General features: G+C 49.5%; 1 protein-coding gene across 13 annotated transcripts; it reads left to right on the top strand.

Moving 5' to 3' along the window:
- The first annotated feature begins 5,334 nt into the window (after nucleotides 1–5,334).
- ZNF692 (zinc finger protein 692) lies at nucleotides 5,335–12,742 on the top strand. Of its 13 annotated transcripts, none has more exons than XM_037166372.2 (12): nucleotides 5,335–5,431; nucleotides 5,801–5,987; nucleotides 6,248–6,279; nucleotides 6,647–6,910; nucleotides 7,398–7,486; nucleotides 7,574–7,699; nucleotides 7,982–8,203; nucleotides 8,291–8,368; nucleotides 8,469–8,547; nucleotides 9,704–9,818; nucleotides 12,108–12,207; nucleotides 12,308–12,742. In XM_037166372.2, exons 4-12 carry the CDS (start codon nucleotides 6,698–6,700, stop codon nucleotides 12,609–12,611), a joined length of 1,326 nt encoding a protein of 441 aa, XP_037022267.2. In that variant the 5' UTR covers nucleotides 5,335–5,431; nucleotides 5,801–5,987; nucleotides 6,248–6,279; nucleotides 6,647–6,697; the 3' UTR covers nucleotides 12,612–12,742. The 13 variants fall into 13 exon arrangements, with proteins under 13 accessions (XP_037022267.2, XP_037022290.2, XP_053513030.1 ...); XM_053657055.1 differs by having other exon boundaries at nucleotides 5,355–5,431; nucleotides 7,438–7,486; XM_037166395.2 differs by lacking the exon at nucleotides 6,647–6,910.
- Nucleotides 12,743–19,297: the final 6,555 nt, after the last annotated feature.

Raw genomic sequence — 19,297 nt, 5'->3', positions numbered from 1 at the left:
GCAGCAGGGCAGAGAGGGGTCTAGGCAAAGCGGTGGCTGGCGGACTCAGCAAGGTGGTGGATTGTGGAAGGGCACAGCTCAAAAGGCAGCTAGTAGACCAAATGGTCCCACATTTGCGCATACATAAACCAGGCAAAACTGGGGAGCTAGACAGACTGCTCAACCCAGGGTCCCAGCGTGCAGAAATAAAGCCTCAAAACACCAACTGAAAACACCTGTGGGGGTTGAGATGCTAGGAGAGACTCCCAGATTCACAGGAGAGTTCACTGGAGAGACCCACAGGGTCCCAGGACGTACACAAACCCACCCACACAGGAATCAGTACCAGAAAGGGCCCAATTTGCTTGTGGGAAGTGAGGGAAGTGACTGAAATCCTGCAAAGAGCGGAGCAAGCACCACTGTTCCCTCTCGGTCCCCTGCCCCACATACAACTTCGCAACCCAGCAACTGGGCTGCCCTACCCAGGTGAACACCTAAGGCTCCGCCCCTCATACATAACAGGTGTGACAAGACAAAAAAAATAGCCCAAACAAATAACAGATAAAAGCTCCAGAAAAAATACAACTAAGTGCTCAAGAGATAGCCAACCTATCAGATGCACAGTTCAGAACAATGGTGATCAGGATGCTCCCAGAATTGGTTGAATTTGGTTGCAAATTAGATGAAAAAATGAAGGCTACACTAAGTAAAATAAAGGAAAATGCACAGGAAACCAATAGTGATGGGAAGGAAATTGGGACTCAAATCTTGGACTGGACCAGAAGGAAAAAAGAAACATCTAACCAGAAAAGAATGAAGAAATGAGAATTCAAAAAAATGAGGAGAGGCTTAGGAACCTCCAGGACATCTTTAAATGTTCCAACATCCGAATTATAGGGGTACCAGAAGGGGAAGAGGAACAGCAACAAGTGGGAAACTTATTTGAAAAATATTAAAGGACAATTTCCCCAATCTGGCAAAGCAAATAGACTTCCAGGAAATCCAGGAAGCTCAGAGAGTCCCAAAGAAGTTGGACACAAGGAGGAACACAACAAGGCACATCATAATTACACTACATAATTACATAATTACAACAGCCAAGATTAAAGATAAAGAAAGAATCTTAAAAGCAGCAAGACAAAATGAGAGAGTTACCTACAAAGGAGTTCCCATCAGACTGTTAGCCGATTTCTCAAAAGAAATCTTACAGGAAAGAAGGGGCTGGAAAGAAGTATTCCAACTCATGAGAGGCAAGAACCTACATCAGAGACTGCTCTACCCAGCAAAGCTTTCATTTAGTGGAAGGGCAGATAAAGTGCTTCTCAGATAAAGTCAAGTTAAAAGAGTTCATCATCACCAAGCTCTTATTATATGAAATGTTAAAGGGACTTATCTAAGAAAAAGAAGATAAAAAACATGTACAGTGAAATGTTATTCATTTTATATTCATGTTACTGTTATTCGTGTTATTGTACATTTTACTGGACTGCAAACTCAGTTATTAACAACCACACCTAAAACAAACAAAAACTAAGCAAACAACTAGAACAGAAACAGAACCACAGAAATGGAGAACACATGGAGGATTATCAACAGGGGAGTGGGAGGAGCAGAAAGGGGGAAAAGGTACAGAAAATATGTAGCATAGATGGTAGATAGAGAATAGACAAGGGGAGGTTAAGAATAGTATAGGAAATGTAGAAGCCAAGAACTTATGACACATGGACATGAACTAAAGGGGGAGGAATGTGGGTGAGAGAGGGTGTGCAGGGTGGAGGGGAGTGAATGGGGGGAAATGGAACAACTGTAATAGCTTAATCAATAACATATATTTAAAAAAATAAAATAAAATAAAGAATTCCAAAATATCAATTCAAAAGAACCTATGCACCCTTATATGCATAGCAGTGTTATTCACAATAGTCAAGTGCTGGCAACAGCCTAAGCACCCATCAGTAAAGGAGTGGATCAAAAAACTGTGGTTCACCCCTGGCTGGTATAGCTCAGTGGATTGAGTGTGGGCCTGTGAAACAAAGGATCACAGTTCGATTCCCAGTCAGGGCACATGCTTGGATTGCAGGCCAGTTCCCAGCAGGGGACGCATGAGAGGCAACCATACATTGATATTTCTCTTTCTCTCTCCTTCCCTTCCCCTCTAGAAATAAATAAATAAAATCTTTAAAAAAACTGTGGTTCATTTACAGAATGGAATACTACACAGCAGGGGAAAAGAAGGAACCACTACACTTTCCAACAACATGGATGGAACCGGAGAGTATTGTACTAAATGAAATAAGCCAGGCAGTGAAAGACAAATACTATATGATCTTACCTATAAGTGGAACATAATCAACAATACAAACAAGCCAAAAACCCCTAGAGACAAGGAAATAAAGAACACACTAATAGTGACCAGAGGGGAGGGAGGAGGGGAATAATGGAGTAAAGAAGAGGATGGGTCAAGTCAAGGATCATGTACAGAGGACCCAAGGTCAAGGACAATGGGGTGGGGATTGTCTTTGGGAGTGGGGGTTGGGGAGAGCAATGGAGGAATAAATGGAGACAATGGTTAACTGTACAATAATAAAAATGGGCCTGGAAATCATACTCATCTCATAATCCCTGGAGCCTGTGAATATTACTTTATCTAGCAAATACTTTTTAGATGTAATTGTTTTAGTATACTGAGATGGGGAGATTATTTGGATTATCCAGGTGCATCCTAAATGTCATCATGTGGGGAGGACTCTTCCTGCAAGTCCCCCCATTTGCCACAGATGAAAGTAAACATGACCTAATCTGCTTGGGGAGGAGAGGTGGCCAATCCCCCAAAAGGGGAGGGCCTCAAGCCCCTTCCTCCAGGGGCTTCTAGTGGCTTGTAATACACAAGAATACAGGGTGGCAAGGATCAAACAGTAGGTGACATTTCAAAGAAATCTGAGGGCTTAGTGTGAGTCAGTGTCTGTCAGGGAGTTTTGCAGGAACTTTAGGGGTTCTCACTCAGACCCTTAACATACGAATTAGAGCACTCTTAGCAGAGCAGATTTCACAGGTTTTTCAGGAATTCTTTGTGATGCCAGATTTTTTTCCCTGGGATCTGCTCTGGCAAGGCAAAGAGCTGCACCCTTCCCCATCAGGTATTCAGGCTTAAGAGGATTAGCGCAAGGAAGTGCTTCTCCCAGAGGACATGGAGACTCAGGCTATGTCACATAGCTGGGGAGCTCGGGTCTATTGCTCACTCTTTGTTGCAGCCCCCCGAGTGATCATGTCTGGTTTAGGTTGCCCCTCCCCTGAGGGGACTTACCTGTCAACAACACAGACCATGCTTTTGGGGCAGGGAGGGGAAACTGAGGCAGCATTTGCTACCAGAGACAAGCTTTGTCTCCTATGGCTCGCATTCCAGAGGTCACTTGTTCATCCTTAGCCACGGGGAGTAGAGTTACAATTCCTGAAACCAGGCTGAGTGGTCCACAACATCATCATAAGTGTCCTTATAAAAGAGAAGCAAAGGGAGATTTGATACAGAGAATAGAGAAGGAGGCAATATTGTAACCGAATGTAGGTCCACCTGCCTGCCACAACAGAAGCCAAACTCATGAGACAGGTGCTGGTGAAAAGGAACGTGGTTGATTCAATATCAGCATTCTGAGAAGATGGGGACCTCTTGTCCCTCTTCACATATCAGTGCAGGCAAAGGTGTTTATAAGAAGGGAGAGGGAAAGCCAAACAAAGAGATCAAGGGGAGGTGGTTAAAAAGTTCTCCACATGCAGACCAGAAGAGTCCATTCCAATCAGAACCGCAAAATTGGTCAAGCAATGGTCTAGTGTGTGTCATCTTGGTTTTCATCATTCTGGTTTTATGTCATCTCCACTCTATAGTTGAAGGTCAGCAAATCTCTCAGATGAATGAAGGTTGGAATTTGTATGTTTTAGTTAGTTCCTACTATTTTTATACAAACATGTTGTTTATCTGTAAGCTACGTATTAGTCAGAGTCAGCATTGACAGAAACAATGTCAAAAGAATGGTGGGTGGATTACAATTCCTCACTGTTGAATATGGCCAGGGAAACAATGATTCAGTAATGTGGCCACAAGTCAGGGAAGGCTGGCCACAGAAAAAGATTTCCCTTATATAAACATCTGATACTAAAATTTCTGGCCTCTAGAACTGTGAAAAACTAATTTTCTGTTTTCAGCCACCAACTGTGTGGTGATAACAGCAAGCACAAAAAATACATATGGGTGGCTTGGAGGAGGGTTTTTAGCAGCAGAAAGGGCCAGAAGTGATTGGATTCAAGATCTGTTATTGGAGATAGTATCCACAGCACTAGCTGATGTATATATGGTATTAATATCATACAAGAGCCCAGGATGATTCCCAGGTTTTTGTTCTGTGCAAGTGCATGGCTGATGGCATCTCCTACTGAGATAGGAGAAGGGGAGGAAAAATGATTAACAGTTGTGTTGAGAAAATATCAAGTAGTATATATCACTGCTAAGTTCATAATTCAGTTATCTGTAGAGTGTCAATTTGATATGATTATGGAGCTAAGGAAGGCGAGGCTGGAAATATAAATCTGTGAGTTATCAGTTGTGTTTAAAGCCATGGGGCCAAGTCTACAGACCTAGAAGAGAGAAGACTTGGTCCAAGGTCTGAATCCGGAGACAATCTATGTTTCAGTGGGACAGTAGAGGAGGCCAACAAAGGAGAGGAGGAGCCAAACAGAAGGGAGAATGGCAGGAGAGTATGGAGTCACATAAGCTAGGGGAGTGGGCTGTGGAGGGAAAGATCTACATTTTACATGTTGCTCTAAGGCTGGAGAGGTAGAGAACTGGCCACTGTATTTGGCAACGTGGTCACCACAAGTGGCCTTGAGAAGCACATTCCAGTGGTCTGGTGGCAAGGAAAGCTCCTTTAGTCTACTGCAGAAAGACTGGTAAGTGAAGAAAAATCCGTAGCGAATCTGCGCAACTTTTCTGAGAACCCTTGCTCCACAAAGGTAATGCGCTATGTCAGGCAGCAGCCTTGGGGTGCAGAGAGGGCTCTAGTTGGTTTTGAAGGCAGCTGATTCTGCGGCACGTGCTTGTTGGTGTCAACGCGGGAGTCAGAATTGAAGCTGAAGTAGAAATGGGGAGGCCACACACCTTGGCACGCTGGAGGGCCGGGTCGGCGCACTGTTTCCTCAAGCCTTCCCTCTCCAACCGCAGCGCTCCACACCGCATCCGACTTGCGCGAGAACCACATGTCCCGTCGGGCGTTGCGCGATGCGGAAGTGCGCAGGCGCGCCCCACACCTCCTCCCTCTCCCAGGTTTCTTCCTCTTGCGTCAAACCCAGTTCCCGGCCGAGGGCAACGAAGGTTGCTCTTAAAGGAGAAACTGCCGAGGTGCCGAGAGGTGGGCCCCGGCTTCCCCGCCTCTCTCCTCTGGGCCTGGCGGCGCCGGGGGCGCAGGTAAGGCCAAGCGCGGCAGGCGCTCCGGACGGTCCGCGCCTTGCATGCATTACTTGCTGCGGCCCAAGACCAGGTTGGGGTGCCCTGCAGACCCCCGGCCCAGGTACGCGACCCAACTAGCGGAACGCCGGCAGCGCGGATTACGCATCCTCGCAGCTGAAGTTGTTCCCCACCCCGTTCCCCGCCCAGGAGGAGTTCCCTCAGGAAGACTCGTGCCCAGCCCGCTGCTACCTCTCCTCGGTGGCCGGGCACTTCCCATCGTCCACAGCGAGTGCTATGGCAACGGTTTGGTCCTGCCCATCCCCCCGCTGAGACCGCAGGCGTGGTCCCGGGAGACCCGCCCGCTCTCTCGCGTCTTCTGTCTCGCAGGCCACGGGCCCATGGCTGCCTCTGCCGCAGACGCGTCGCACAGGCGGCGGGAGAAGCGGCGGCAGCTGGACGCGCGCCGCAGCAAGTGTCGCATCCGCCTGGGCGGCCACATGGAACAGTGGTGCCTCCTCAAGGAGCGGCTGGGATTCTCCCTGCACTCGCAGCTCGCCAAGTTCCTGCTTGACCGGTTAGGGCCGGACCGGGGGTGGGGATGGGGCACCCAGCGCCCCCAACAAAGTGCCAGCCCCTTTCTACTGGCCCCATTCTTACTTCAGCAATATAGCTTGTGAGATTTGGGGTCTGCCAGGGGCCTGCCGCTCCCCTCTTGGCCCCCCAGCGAATGTGGGGGTCCTATTAGAACTTGCCCCTTAACTGTGTGAGTGCCTATAGTTGGAAGCATTTGTCCGGCTGTGGCGCGACCTGACCTGCCTCTTGTCCCTCTGGCAGGTACACTTCTTCAGGCTGTGTGCTCTGTGCAGGTGGGTAGGCAACGGCTGCGGGGGAGGGGGGGCGGGGGCACAGGAGCCACTGAGGGAAGAGGGGCAGCAGTGATTGGTGTGACCCAGGAACGCCCTCTGTAAAAGGGTTGGATCAGAGGGAACCTCGAGCCAGTTTGGGAAGAAGAGAGGAGTTGGGGAGCCCAAGGCAGTTAGATGGCAGCAGCCTGTGGGGAAGGAAGGAGTTGCTCAGGACCTGAGAGTCAAGGCTCTGAAGAATGGTAAACTGGACTCAGGACCAGGGTTGCCCAGGGGTGTTGGGAGACAAGGTAGGGGTCTGGGTATGGCTCTCAAGGGTGAGAGTAGGGGGCAATCCAGCTTGCCCTGACTGTCACCTTCACCCTTTTAGGTCCCAAGCCTTTGCCCCCCAAGGGTCTGCAATATCTGGTTCTCCTATCTCATGCCCACAGCCAAGAGTGCAGCCTGGTGCCTGGGTTGCGGGGGCCTGGGGGCCGAGATGGTGGGCTTGTGTGGGAGTGTTCAGCGGGCCACACCTTCTCCTGGGGCCCCTCTTCAGGCCCCACACCTCCAGCGGAGTCCAAGCCAGCCCTCCTTCCAAGTACTTCCCAGAGAACCTGGTACCCAGAGGCCAGGGGTGGGCAGGAGCCTGCAGGTAGGCCTGGGAAAGAAGAGTTGCAGAGAATAGGAAGGAAAAGGTTTTCATCCCTAGAGCTCAAAATCCTGTTCTTTAAAACTGTGCCTCTCTCAGTGAAAAAAACTATGCTGTCAAAAAAATATATCCTCAAATATATATTTTTATATATATAGAATAGAAAAAGAAGTGCAGAATAGGATGCATGGTATGTATTTTGGTGGGAAAATAAGGGGAGAAAGTACTTTGGAATGAGTGAAATATCTCTGGGAGGGCAAGTTGGAACCAGGTTGCCTGTGGGAAGAGGAAGGCTAGCGGCGGGCAGTATTGGAAAGGAGACTTTTCATATTGTACTTTTTTATACTTACAATTTTTTGAACCATTTGAATGTATCGTCTTTAAAATAAAACACTCCCATTGTAGTAGTTTTTGCCCCTTTCTCCTCCTCCTTCCTAAGACCCCTCCCATGAATTCAGACCTTAGAGTCCACCTGCTCTCATCCCTCCAGCCCAAAGTTTCTTCCACTTTGACCCCACCTGTGCCAACAGGTTTGGAATCTGAGCATGAGAAGAGGACTCAGGAAGTGAGGGTGCTCAGGTGAGGTTGGGGGGACGGACAGACTAGACCAGTGAACAATGGTGATGAAGGATCAGAACCACAGGCTTGCCTTCTTTGCTGTTGCAGGGGAATGCGACCCCCACCAGAGTTCTTTCTGCCTCCAGGAGAAGACAAGGGGGGTGATGAAGATGAGAGTGAAGAGGAGATGCTCAGTGATGCCAGCCCATGGACCTATAGCTCTTCCTCAGACAAGCAAGTTGGGGCTGAGGGAAACATTGAGCATAGGAGAAGGGCAAGGGCAGCAGGCCAGAGATGCAGAGCTTTGCAGACTTGAGGAAAGGGCTTATTGGTGGGGAAGGCAGAATTGGAATTGGGTGGGAGGGGGTGACGTTAGGCTCTGTGGGAGAATAAAGTCTGAACACAGATGTGAGTGGAGGCTGGGTAAGGTTGCTCTGAGTTTGGGATCTTTGTGATTTAGGCGCTGGTGCTGGCTGAGGGCCCAGGGAGATAATGTCCTCCTCTTCATTGTTTCAGCTGTGAGCCAGATGGCCCCAGACTGCCTCCTTCTCCTGGTACCCATGCACTTAAGGAGGGAGAGATAGCCCTGGCCCCTGTAGCTGCCCCCACTTCTCTGGCTGGGCCACCCTCATCAGCACCTGCAGTGAGTCCTGGAGATTCTCTGTCTGTGGAAGGTGGGGTAGAACTGGAGCTCAATCGAACCCCTCAAGCGGCCCAGCAATCTAAACCCCTGGCCAGGTAACCTGATGGCTGAGACAGAGGGCAGGGGTATCCTGGGCCGTGGCCCTCCTTCGAGGCCCTCTGCTCCTTCTTTGCTGCTCACAGCCCTGGGAGTCAGGCCCAGTCTTCTCTGGTTGTAGCCTGGGACAAGGACAGTGCACAGATCGGCCCCAAGAGAATTCGGTAAGACTGAGGGAGGGACTCTGAGAGGGGCTAAGAGGAGGGAGCGAGGCTGAGGAGAGTCTGCAGGAGTCTTCATACTTCTCCCTATTCTCACCCACAGGAAAGCTGCCAAAAAGGAGCTGCTGCCTTGTGACTTCCCTGGCTGTGGAAGGATCTTCTCCAACCGGCAATATTTGAATGTGAGGATGTGAGGGGCACAGGTTGAGTTCTGTGTGGCTTCAAGTGGAGAAGAAGCTGAGGGGAAGGAGCCTGGGGTTTGGGGGAATCTGAAGGAGAACGGTTGGGGTGATGTACAGAGCTTACCTGCTGTCAATAATCACTAAACCAAGTAACAGGTAGGGAAAGCAGAAAACCCAACCTTGGACGCACAACCACTGCCCACTACTGCTTGTTTCATGGCCTCTAGGGATCACAGGAAATGACGGTGGCATCCTCCAGTTCTCTAGGTAATAGCGGCTGTTGTAATCATTTGACCCATTGATCTTCGCCACACTCCAGGGAGTAGGCGCTGATACTGTTGCCACTTTGCAAATGAGAAAACCAGGGTACAGAAGGTTATGCACTGTCCAAGGCTCCTCAGCTAGAGTATATTAATAATGCTGGGGATCCCTGAGTCATGTCCCCATCTTCACTGTAGAAGAAGTTCAAGGCACAGAAAGGGCAGGGCCCACCCCCACACTCAGCCAGAGCCCTCAGGGCAGGTCTGGGTGCTGAGGAGGGCCCACCCAGGGCTCTTGAGTCAAAGGCATACTAGGAGGGAGTAGACTTAGCAGCAATTTAACTATGGAAAGTGGGATTTTGGAAGGGGAAGCCCATGTGATATAATGAGGCAGGATGTGAACCAGGGTCACATAAGAAGAGAACTATATCTCAGAAGTACTCGGAGAGTCAAGGCTGAAAAACACGCTACCCTTAAGAATGTTGCAGGTTAAGAGTGCATGTGTATATCCAACGCAGATGTTGGAGAAAACTGTATAATATATGACTGGGTGATCTGTTACTAAAAAGTAGGCCATCTGGATGATGATATACTTCGATATGGGTAGGGAGGAAGATAATCATGCCCACCACAAGGTGGTGTCCTGTCCCCTGCAGACAGCACATTCATAGTTAGGGAACTGGGCTCTGCAAGTGGAGGTGATGGCAAGGAGAGGAGATCATACAAATCAAGAGTATAGTAGGATGAGGGCATTTTGTGGTCAAGATGGGGTTGGGTGGAGATAATGACGTGTAGATGATAGGACCTGGTGGTGATAGTTTGGGGCAGACAGAGGAGCCTGCCTGCTGGGTCAGCTCTAGGGTCTCCCTGAGGAGAGCACCCCCTTCCTTCCGTAGCACCACAAGAAGTACCAGCACATCCATCAGAAGTCCTTCTCCTGCCCAGAGCCAGCCTGCGGAAAGTCCTTCAACTTCAAGAAACACCTGAAGGAACATGTGAAGCTGCACAGTGGTCAGTGGAGGGAATGCCTCCTTGCTTCCCGCTGTGGGTCCCTTCACTTCCCCCGTGGGGCTGGTCAACTATCTGCAGTTCCCATCACATCCTCTCTAGGTGACTTTCATACACTTCCCAGTGTGTTGGGCATATGCCTGCCTGAGACTGTAGGTGCTGGGACACTCCAGTGAACAAAGCAGGCAGTCCTCACCTCGTAAGATGTCCACTCAAGTAGAGTGTGGAAGATGTGGGAAAGCAGGGAAGCAAGGAGAACATGGAGGAGGAGTTGCTCTTGCAGAAAGGGAGGTTCTTTGAGCAAAGACCTCAATGAAGAGAGAAATGGAGATTTGTCCACCTCTATGGGCAGCATGTGAGAAGGGAGAGAGGACAGCTAGGTGGTGGGGGTCCCAAGACTACCGTTAGGATGGCTTGTCTCCTGGCTAAATGAGATGGGCCTTATCTCAGGATCTGGAGCAGTGAAAGAACACAACTGACTTTGAAAGGAGAGCTGTGGCTGTCGTGTGGAGGAGAGCACTTCAAGGACATGCAGTGTACAGTGATGTTGGTCTGGAGGCTGTTGAGAGCATGACAGTAGAACCAGAAGGGCTACCATGGGAAGGACAAATTAGCCACCAGAGGGATGAGCATGGAGGAGTTGAGGGTGATTTGGATGACTCCAGTCTGAACAACTGGATAGAAGGTTATGTGGTTTCTTGAGACAGAGACGTGCACTTCAGGAAGGAGACATTTTGTTTGGGGCATGCTAATTAGGTATTCCAGAAGATGTGAATCTGGAGTTTAGGGGAAATGAGCAGGGGGAAAAAAGTGTTTGTCCTGAGCACATGGATGGTGTTTGGAGCTGTGGGTGGCATGCCTGAAGGGAAGGAGTGAATCTGGGTGAAGAGGTTTGGGATGGCAGGTGGGAAAGGCAGCTGCAGAGGTTCCAGAAGGCAGGTGAGGAAACTGGTATCTAAGGACCAAGTGGACTCAGTGCTGGAAAGGGGAAGGGAGTTATGCCTGTGCCACAGGGCTAAATAAGAGGCTGAGGACAGGCTAACAAACATGGTAGTGGAAAACCGTCACTGACCAGATGGTGCATGACGAGAGATGGCTGCCATAATGGAGTGGGTTCCAGGCAGGATGTAGCTAAGGAAGTGGAGACAGTGAGAATGGATACCTCTTTGGGTTTTGCTGGGAAAACAAGCAGAGAGTTGGGGCCTTAGTTAGGAGGGCTATGAGCTTGGGGCACAGAGGCGGGACTGATCCCCCAGAGAGGAGAGACTTGCTGACTCAGGTGGGCAACCTCTGGTTGGTGAGGGAGTGTCTTGGTCTCAGTTGGAGGGCAGCTGCAGAGGAGTGGGCAGTAGTCACATACGAGGTGGATTTGGGGGCAGGATATGAGCTTCTCTGGGGTAAGTCACTCTTGGTGACCTTAAAAAATGAGTTCAGTGCTAAATGGGGCTGTTGGAGAGGAAGTGGACTCCAGAGAGGAGAGCTTAAGCTGACTGGGGAAGTGCATAGGGACACATAGGCCCTTGAGTCTTCTGGTGGATAAAAGGAGAAGCTGGGGGAGAATTGTTTCTGCCCCTCCTGTGCAAGCCCGGAGCAGGCCAATGGTAGTGTTTATACTCCATTGGTTTTAACCTAACAGGTATAGCCGAGGAAGAAAGGGACTACTGAGTTGGTATGAATGAAGGAAGGCTACACAGCTGCCCTAGAAACACATTGGGCAAGAAGGGGCAGGAGGCAGTGGGAAAGCATTGGGCTCTGGACTTCAGCCTGGAGTCATGGGATTATCACAGTGGGATAAGATAATGTAGCCAGTTCTCTGGCTGGAACTCAAATGGTTGAAATTGTGATGGGGCATGTCTTTGGAGTGCTGGTTAAGCAGGGTTGAGGGCCAGGTCAGTGAAGGTCAGGAAACAGAGATGTGAGCACTGGCCAAGCAGGAAGCAAACTGACTGCAGAAGTGGCTGGCGAGAAGACCTAGAGCCAGTATTACATGGAGCACAGGAGAGTGATGGGGGCTGGTTCCGTGCGTGCGTGCGTGCGTGTGTGTGTGTGATCTGATGGCACTGTATACAGAGGTCTAAGGGCTACCTTCAGCAGCTTGAAGGTGGTAGGGAGGGCAGATTCTAGAAAAAAAAGGGAGGGGATTGCTGCCAACAGTCACAAGGCACTGTTGACGGCCAGGGTGGATGTGATGTGCAGGCTAAAAGGGACAGTACTCCTGTGGGGGCTGGTGCGTGGGCCAAAAAGGGGCCACAACCTGGGGATGGATGCTGGGGTGTCCCCATGCCCCCACAGACACTCGGGACTACATCTGTGAATTCTGCGCCCAGTCTTTCCGCACCAGCAGCAACCTGGTCATCCATCAGCGTATCCACACTGGAGAGAAACCCCTGCAGTGAGTGTGGTGGGTTGGGTGTTGGAGGAGGGGGCTGGCAGGAGGACACTTAGGCAACTGGGCTGAGGCCCCTAACTTCTCTCTGCTGGCCCTGGCTCAGGTGTGAAATCTGCGGGTTCACTTGCCGCCAGAAGGCCTCCCTGAACTGGCACCGGCGCAAACACGCAGAGACAGCAGCCACCCTGCGCTTCCCCTGTGAGGTCTGCGGCAAGCGCTTTGAGAAACCAGACAGCGTTGCAGCTCACTGCAGTAAAAGCCACCCGGCTGTGCTCCTGGCCACATCAGAGCAACTTGGCCAGGTGGAGCCCTGTCCTAGCATCTCTGTCCCTACACTCCTGGGGTCCAGGGATGAGTGCAGCCCCCCTCAGGTTCTGCAGGCTCTGACCCTGATTCCTAAGCAGTGACCACAGGGACTGAAGAGAAGAAAGGCCAGACACCTGGTCCCTGGGAACTAGGGAAGAAGGGCAGGACTGGATTCCAGCACAGCCAGACTGTGCTGGAATAGGACAGAATAAACCCAGTGTTTTTACATGGACATGTTTGGGCAGAGTGTTTTCACACCTGAGGCACAGGTATGAGCCCTGTTCTTCTCTGCAGGCTTATACCTCAAGGACCCAGCTGTCCCAATTTGCTTGGGCACTGCTGCCCTTTCCGGTGGAGCATCACACCCTCTCTTGCACTGGAGCAGGGCAGGCCCTGAGAGTAAGGGGAGCACTGGGTCATGCCAGAGGTATGGATGACCAGGTACACAGGTATGTGACCCTGGTGTACATTTTGTCCATTAACCTGGAGAAGCAAATGTGCAGGCCCAAAAATTCTCTCTCTCCAGCACAAAATCAGGGCTGTATGCAGCATTGCTGAGCTGCCTTGGAAACTTGGTTTGGGCCTGGTTCTCCAGTCACTCGAGTCTGCAGACAGTGGCTCCAGGTTTGATAATAGGGGGCTCTTGGCATCCAGAACTAAGACACTATTTCACCAGTCGTGACAGTAAACTGCTGGCTCAGGAAGTTTCCACCCTGCCCCGTTGCTTCTGTGGAGCTCTGAGCTTATTTCATGTGTCCTAACTTGGCGGTTTCAGGCTTTAGGGACCCAGGTACCCATAGCTAACGTTCCCCACCTGGCTGGAGAATATTGTCTTAACAGTCACTGGACACCATTAAGTCTGTCCCCTGGGACAGGTGAGTAGCCATGCTGAAGGCTCCTACCTACCTTCACAAGTTTGGGCCATTTCTCCAAGGCAGCAGGCTGGGTGCTTCTGATGTACAGACATCCTTCAGTGAAGCAAGCTTCTCCACCATTTCTGCCTGCAAATTTCCAGTCTCTCAGAAGCTCAGGGAGGAAACAATGAAAGGCTAACAGCCGAGTGGAACCATGAAGCAGAGATGGGCAGGTAGGATGAGACCATAGCCACATCTGTGATCATTACCAGTAGAGGCCGGACATAAAAAGTACCTGGGGAGGGACCTGGTCAGGTAGCTCAGTTGGTTAGAGCTTTGTCCCAATACACCAAGGTTAGGGATTCAGTATGTAGTCAGGGGCATACAAGAATCAACCAATGAATGCATAAGTGGAACAACAAATCAATGTTTTTGTCTCTCCCTTTCTAATACAAAGTTTTTTAAGTACCCAGGCAGGAGAGGTAAAGGGAACTTAGGCTGGAAAAAGATGGGACAAAGAAAACAACCCTAGTGGAAAGACTGCAAAAAAAAAACACTGGAAGCACAGGGACTGCAGGACACCCATCCCTAACCTCTCCCAAGCATGTGGGTCTGGGAGCTTGTCCTGACTACACCAATTTCCCCTCCCTACCCGGCCCCACCCCCCACCCTCCACCCCACCAGAGGAACAGGACTGAGTACAAGAAAAGGTCTGACAAGAAAGTAGGTGTAGGGTCATGGCAGGGGGCCAGGGACAGGGCTACTGCTGAGATGAGTAAAGGTGACAGTGCTGTCTGTGCAGAGCCCATGTGTGAGTTGGCTTTCCATCCCTGTGATAGATACAGTTTGTCACTTAGCACAGTCCAGGGAAGCCTCTCAGCGCAAGCCTCCTTCAGCTGGAAAGCAAAAAGTCCATTATGTTGGTGTTCTACCTGGGCAGCAAAGATGAGGGCCACAGCTATGGTATCTTGGTAGGTGACAGAAGCAACAACTGTGGCTGAAACATTCGCCACACTCAACACATTGTGCTTTTGGGTGGTCCAGGTGCCTCCTGCAATGCAGCACCAGCTTGGAGCCCATGCTGAAGGCTTTGCCACACTGGGGGTACTTGTGGGGTTTGTGGCCCATATGGTTACGCTGGTGCACAGTGAGGTTGAACATGTTTGTGAAGTGTTTGCTGCACAACTCACAGTGGTAGGGCTTCTCACCCATGTGCATGCACTGGTGCTTGGTGAGGTCCCAGTGGTCACTGAAGCTGCAGCCACACTTGAGGCATGGAAGGGGCCTTTCGACTGCATGCGCTGGTGCACCAGCAGGTCAGAGTGGTGGCCAAAGCCCTTGCAGCACATGGCACAGGTGTGTTGCACACCCTAGTGGCTGTGCCCATGTGGAGCTCTTGCTGAAGCAGTGTGCAGTCACTGAATATGTGGAGTTTCTTCCTGTTGTGCATGTGCTTCAGGTGCACCAATGTGGCACTCTCCAAGAAGCCCTTGTCACATGCGCAGCACCTGCAGGGCTTCTCACCCAAATGCCTTTGTAGGTGTCTCATTAGCATGAAGCTGTTGCAGAAGCTCTTTCATAACACAAGGGTGTGTCTGGACAGCATGACTTCTGGGGGGTGGGGTCACAAACTTCAGGCCTCATGGATGCCCTGTGTGGCTCTGCAGCCCTGTGTTGCTGCAGAGGGTGCCTCCCCACTCCTGCACTATGCTCAGTGGTAGGGAGCACCTGTGGGCACATCTCACAGGTACACTCACACCTGGTGGAAATGCAGCGAGCTCTAGTGGAAGACCTGCTCAGGCATATGCCCGAATCAAAGGTGCAACAGCAGAGCCAGAGCAGCCAGTGTGGAAGGGGGCAGCCAGAGGTACCACAGGGACAACAAAGGCAGGCTGCTGCTACGATGCACATGCTGGTGCACATCGAGGAAGCTGCTGTCGTGGAAGTTCTGGCTGCCTTCATTGTAGATGTAGAGTGGCCAGCATGGATGCATGGATACACCTGAAGTTCTGCAGCCCTGGCACAGTGCTGGCCACAGTGCAGGTAGCAGCATGGCACCAAACTATAGCAGAAGCTCCTGCCACACTCACTGCCTGTGTACAGCCTGCCCACCACTTCTGATGCAGCGAACCTGCAGAGGGCTGGGTGGGCAGGGAAGCTAGGCATTCAAGCTGCAGGGTCCACGTCGTCAGGCGGTGAGTTATTTTCAGTGTTCTTAAGGCCTGATTAACCAGCCTGTGGATTTCAGGGTTCCTTCTCTCCTGGGAAGGTGCTGTGGCTGGTTTGGAGGTGGGCTGCAGCCCGGTTCGCCCCATAGAGAGTAGGTCACTGTGAGCCCCACCAACAACTGCAGCAGCACTAACCTGGTGGGTAGAGTGAGCAGATTCCCGATTGCCTGTATTGTCCTCAGCAACATCATCCCCCAATTTCATTCTCTAAGACAAGGCAAAGCCATTGGGAGTCCTTGAAATGTGGGGAGAGGGAATCCTTGTGCCACCAGGAAGGGCTTAGAGGGTTGGGGGAGTGCCCAGCCTGAGCTCTAGCCTAGACCAGGGGTCTTGGCCTGGAGATGTTTTTGGAAACAATAGGGACAATGAGAAGGGCCCTGGGCCTGGACCACAGTACCTTTCTGAGACCCAGGTTTTCTGAGTCACCGATATGACTCCAACCAGGCCTAGGCTGGAAGTATAAACACACCCAACAGCAGCAGCCTGAGCTAAGCCTCAGAAGAGCTGGGGGCCAGGTAAGGTAGTATCTTCCTTTCTGACAGGCCCCTAAGTATTGCTCCATGGCTCTGCACAGTGACTGATCACACCAGTACACAACCTGAAGTTCCCTGGCCTAGCCTTGAGAAAGCAACTCCAGGAAAGGGGTGAAAGCAGAGCATGAAAAATACACAATATTATCAAAAGTTGATGGCATTACCCATGGGGTGCTTTTTGCACTTTTAGGGAAGGCTGGGGAAAAGGAAGGACCATCCTTTCTAATTCTCAGGGTTTCTCAGAATTTCCAGTTTGTGAACTTTCTGCAGACTTTCCTCACTGCCCCAGCTCCAGAGGTCTGAGAATCTGGGATAATAGAGAAGCTCCTTTATGGGGACAAAAATCTGCTCTGCTATCCTTTATCTCAAATGGTATCCCCAAACCCTAATAAGTTAGTCCAGGCAGCTACTTGGGAGCAGGGTCAGCCTTTGTGCACAGCAGCTTCTGTGCCCTCCAGGCTGTGTCCTCACCTGGCTGGCCTAACCAATGACTGCCTCCCTCAAGGCTCCCAAATCTGTACCCAGTTCAGTTCAGGGGGACACTGGAAATTAGATACAGTCCCTATCAGTTATAGGCCATGTCACCCAAAAGATTAGGGAGAGAAAACAAAATAGAACTCATTTTCTTATTAGCAGATGTAAACTCAAATACCCAGAGCTCTGGTTAAAACACCCTATACATAGAGTCTAACTCTTCCAGATGGAAATGAGGTCAATTGAAAAAGCTTCAAAAGCCACAAACCTGAAGGAGTGGGCTCTGGAGCTTCTGCTCCTCTCTGCACTGTGCCTGAAAGGTCTATGGAGTTCTCTTCTGGAGTCTGGAGCAGGACGTGCTGTGCCCTGCAGAGTGGAAGTAAGGGGGACAACGGTTTTAAACTGAGCAGAGGGAAGAGAAGCAGGGAGGGGAAGAAGTGGGCAATATTTCCTGGAGGAGGGAGTTTTTTAGTGGACTTTTTTAATAAAACAAGAATAGTATCACCAATCACTCAACCACCTTCAGCATATATCAACATTCTACTATGCTGTTTCATATATGACACTCGCTACCCTGACCCACTCTTTGTGAGATGTGGGAGGGCGGTCTGGAGTATTTTAAATCCCAGACATCTTATTCAAAGAGGATGAGTTTTAACTAAACTTTACAAACTGGGACAGGAGCCCCTCTGCAGACGCCAGAGTACACTGGGGAAGGAGTCACTCAGCTCTTCCAGAAGGAACTTCCAGCCCAGACATGTGGGCTGCTGATTCTAGCTCGTTGCCAAATCAGAAATGTTTGCCCTCACTGAATGAAACCTTTCCTCAGGAGTCAGTGCTTGATCCCAAATGCCAAATAGAGCAATATATATGCCCAAGAAAGGTAAGACAATCACACAAACACAAACATGCACACACAAATGGCCCATAAGCAAGAACACCACCCCCCCACACACACACACATTACTGAAGTGAAGTAAGAAAGACCCTCCTGGTCAAGAGTGCAGACCTTGGGGTTGAGTGTAAGGTACACCCTTCAAGTTTCTCTTCTGTACCTCACCCCCATGCTGGAGCTTGCTCTGGACGCAAAGGAAGGGTCTGTACTTAAGAGGAAATACAAAAAAAAAAAAAAAAAGTAAAATATTACTGTGCCAAAAAAAGAACAACTTCTAGCCACTGTTTTCCTGAGTTTTGATGTTATACCACCAAATTTCTTTGAATAAAAATAAGTACAAGATAAGGTTAGAAAAGGGGAAAGGGATAGTCATATGTAAATTGATGAAAAGTCCTAAATGTTCAAAACTTTAAAGTATCATAGTTCCTTTCAAGCATTTACTACTTAGCAATACTTACAGTAAACATATAACTAATAAAATAGAGGTACTAAGGAGTAAGATAAACTAATGGAGAAAGTTAACATTCAGAGATTGAAGGTAAACTCTGGATTTTAGATAACACTTTATTTTTGTTTCTTGATAGATGTGCAGGCGTCTCACAACATACTTAAGTGATCACACATTACCAATCCAGAGTGTAGGAATTAGGAGTCAGTTCATGTATTAACAATCTTCTGTGAAACAGCTTAGTCCTCCTTCTGAGACAATATGAAGATTTCTTCCCCAATTATCTGTTGTGCCTGGCCCACACTTCTGGGTGGGGTGAAAAGAAAAAAAGGTCACTTTGCAATTCCTCCATTAGACCCCAGACTTGGGGAGCTGGGGCTGAGGGCTGCCCCAGCTGTGTTGTCCATTGCTGCAACCAGGAGCCACCTGTGGCAACTGAGCACTTGAAAGGTCCAAACTAAGATATGCTGTAAGGCTCAAGCACACTCCTGATTTCAAAGACTTAGTACAGAAATAGAATGCAAAATATCTCAGTAAAATGTTTAATGTTAATTATTTGTTGAAATAATGTTTGTGACACACTAGGTTAAATGAAATATTACATTTCACACATTTTTAAGAAAAATGATGGTGATTGCTGGGGGGAGGAGGGTACAAGGGGACTAAATGGTAATGGAAAAATACAATAAATATTAAAAATAAATAAAATTTTAAAAATAGAAAAATGAAAGTTACAAATGTGGCTCACATTTTTTTTTATTGGATAATTCTTGCCGAAATGGCCTCTTCAAATTCTGGGACAATATATATAAAGGGAGGTTGGCCCAGCTACAGTCCCTGGGAGGTTTGGCCAGGAAGATGTCACTGACTGCCCTAACCCTTACAGCCTCAGTTACTAGAGAAGTGGGTCATTCCTCTAATTTCTGAAGACTCTGGGCCCTGGCTACCCCTCCAGAAGGTCCACCTGCAAAAGCAGACATCTGTAGTGCCATTTAGGAGACCAGGTTGTGACCCACGCAGTGTCCCTCACTGCTAATCTCCCAGCTGTTAATATAACATCACCAGTACACGAGGTCTGTTTGGAAAAATTCCAGCCATTGTTAATATAATGAGAACAGTTTGCGCAAAACTGAAGTAACCTGGCAGCCAAGGAGAGTGGTCTAGAATGCATGTGCGTAAACGATGATTTCATTGTACTAGTCAGTGGGGGCGTGGTAGACACTGTTGAGTAAGTATGTGTATTGTGTGGCTGTTGCATTCAAAATGAGTGATTAGAACAACAAATCTGCATAAAATTTTGCATTAAGCTTGAATATTACCCCAAGGAAACTATTTGGATGATTCAGAAGGCCACA

The sequence above is a fragment of the Artibeus jamaicensis genome, unplaced genomic scaffold (genome assembly GCF_021234435.1).
Source record: "Artibeus jamaicensis isolate MK-2021 breed Jamaican fruit bat unplaced genomic scaffold, CSHL_Jam_final scaffold_3272, whole genome shotgun sequence".
In the NCBI taxonomy this organism is placed as follows: Eukaryota; Metazoa; Chordata; class Mammalia; order Chiroptera; family Phyllostomidae; genus Artibeus; species Artibeus jamaicensis.
The sequence above is the reverse complement of the archived record's forward strand: the minus strand, read 5'-3'. Positions and strand labels throughout refer to the sequence as shown.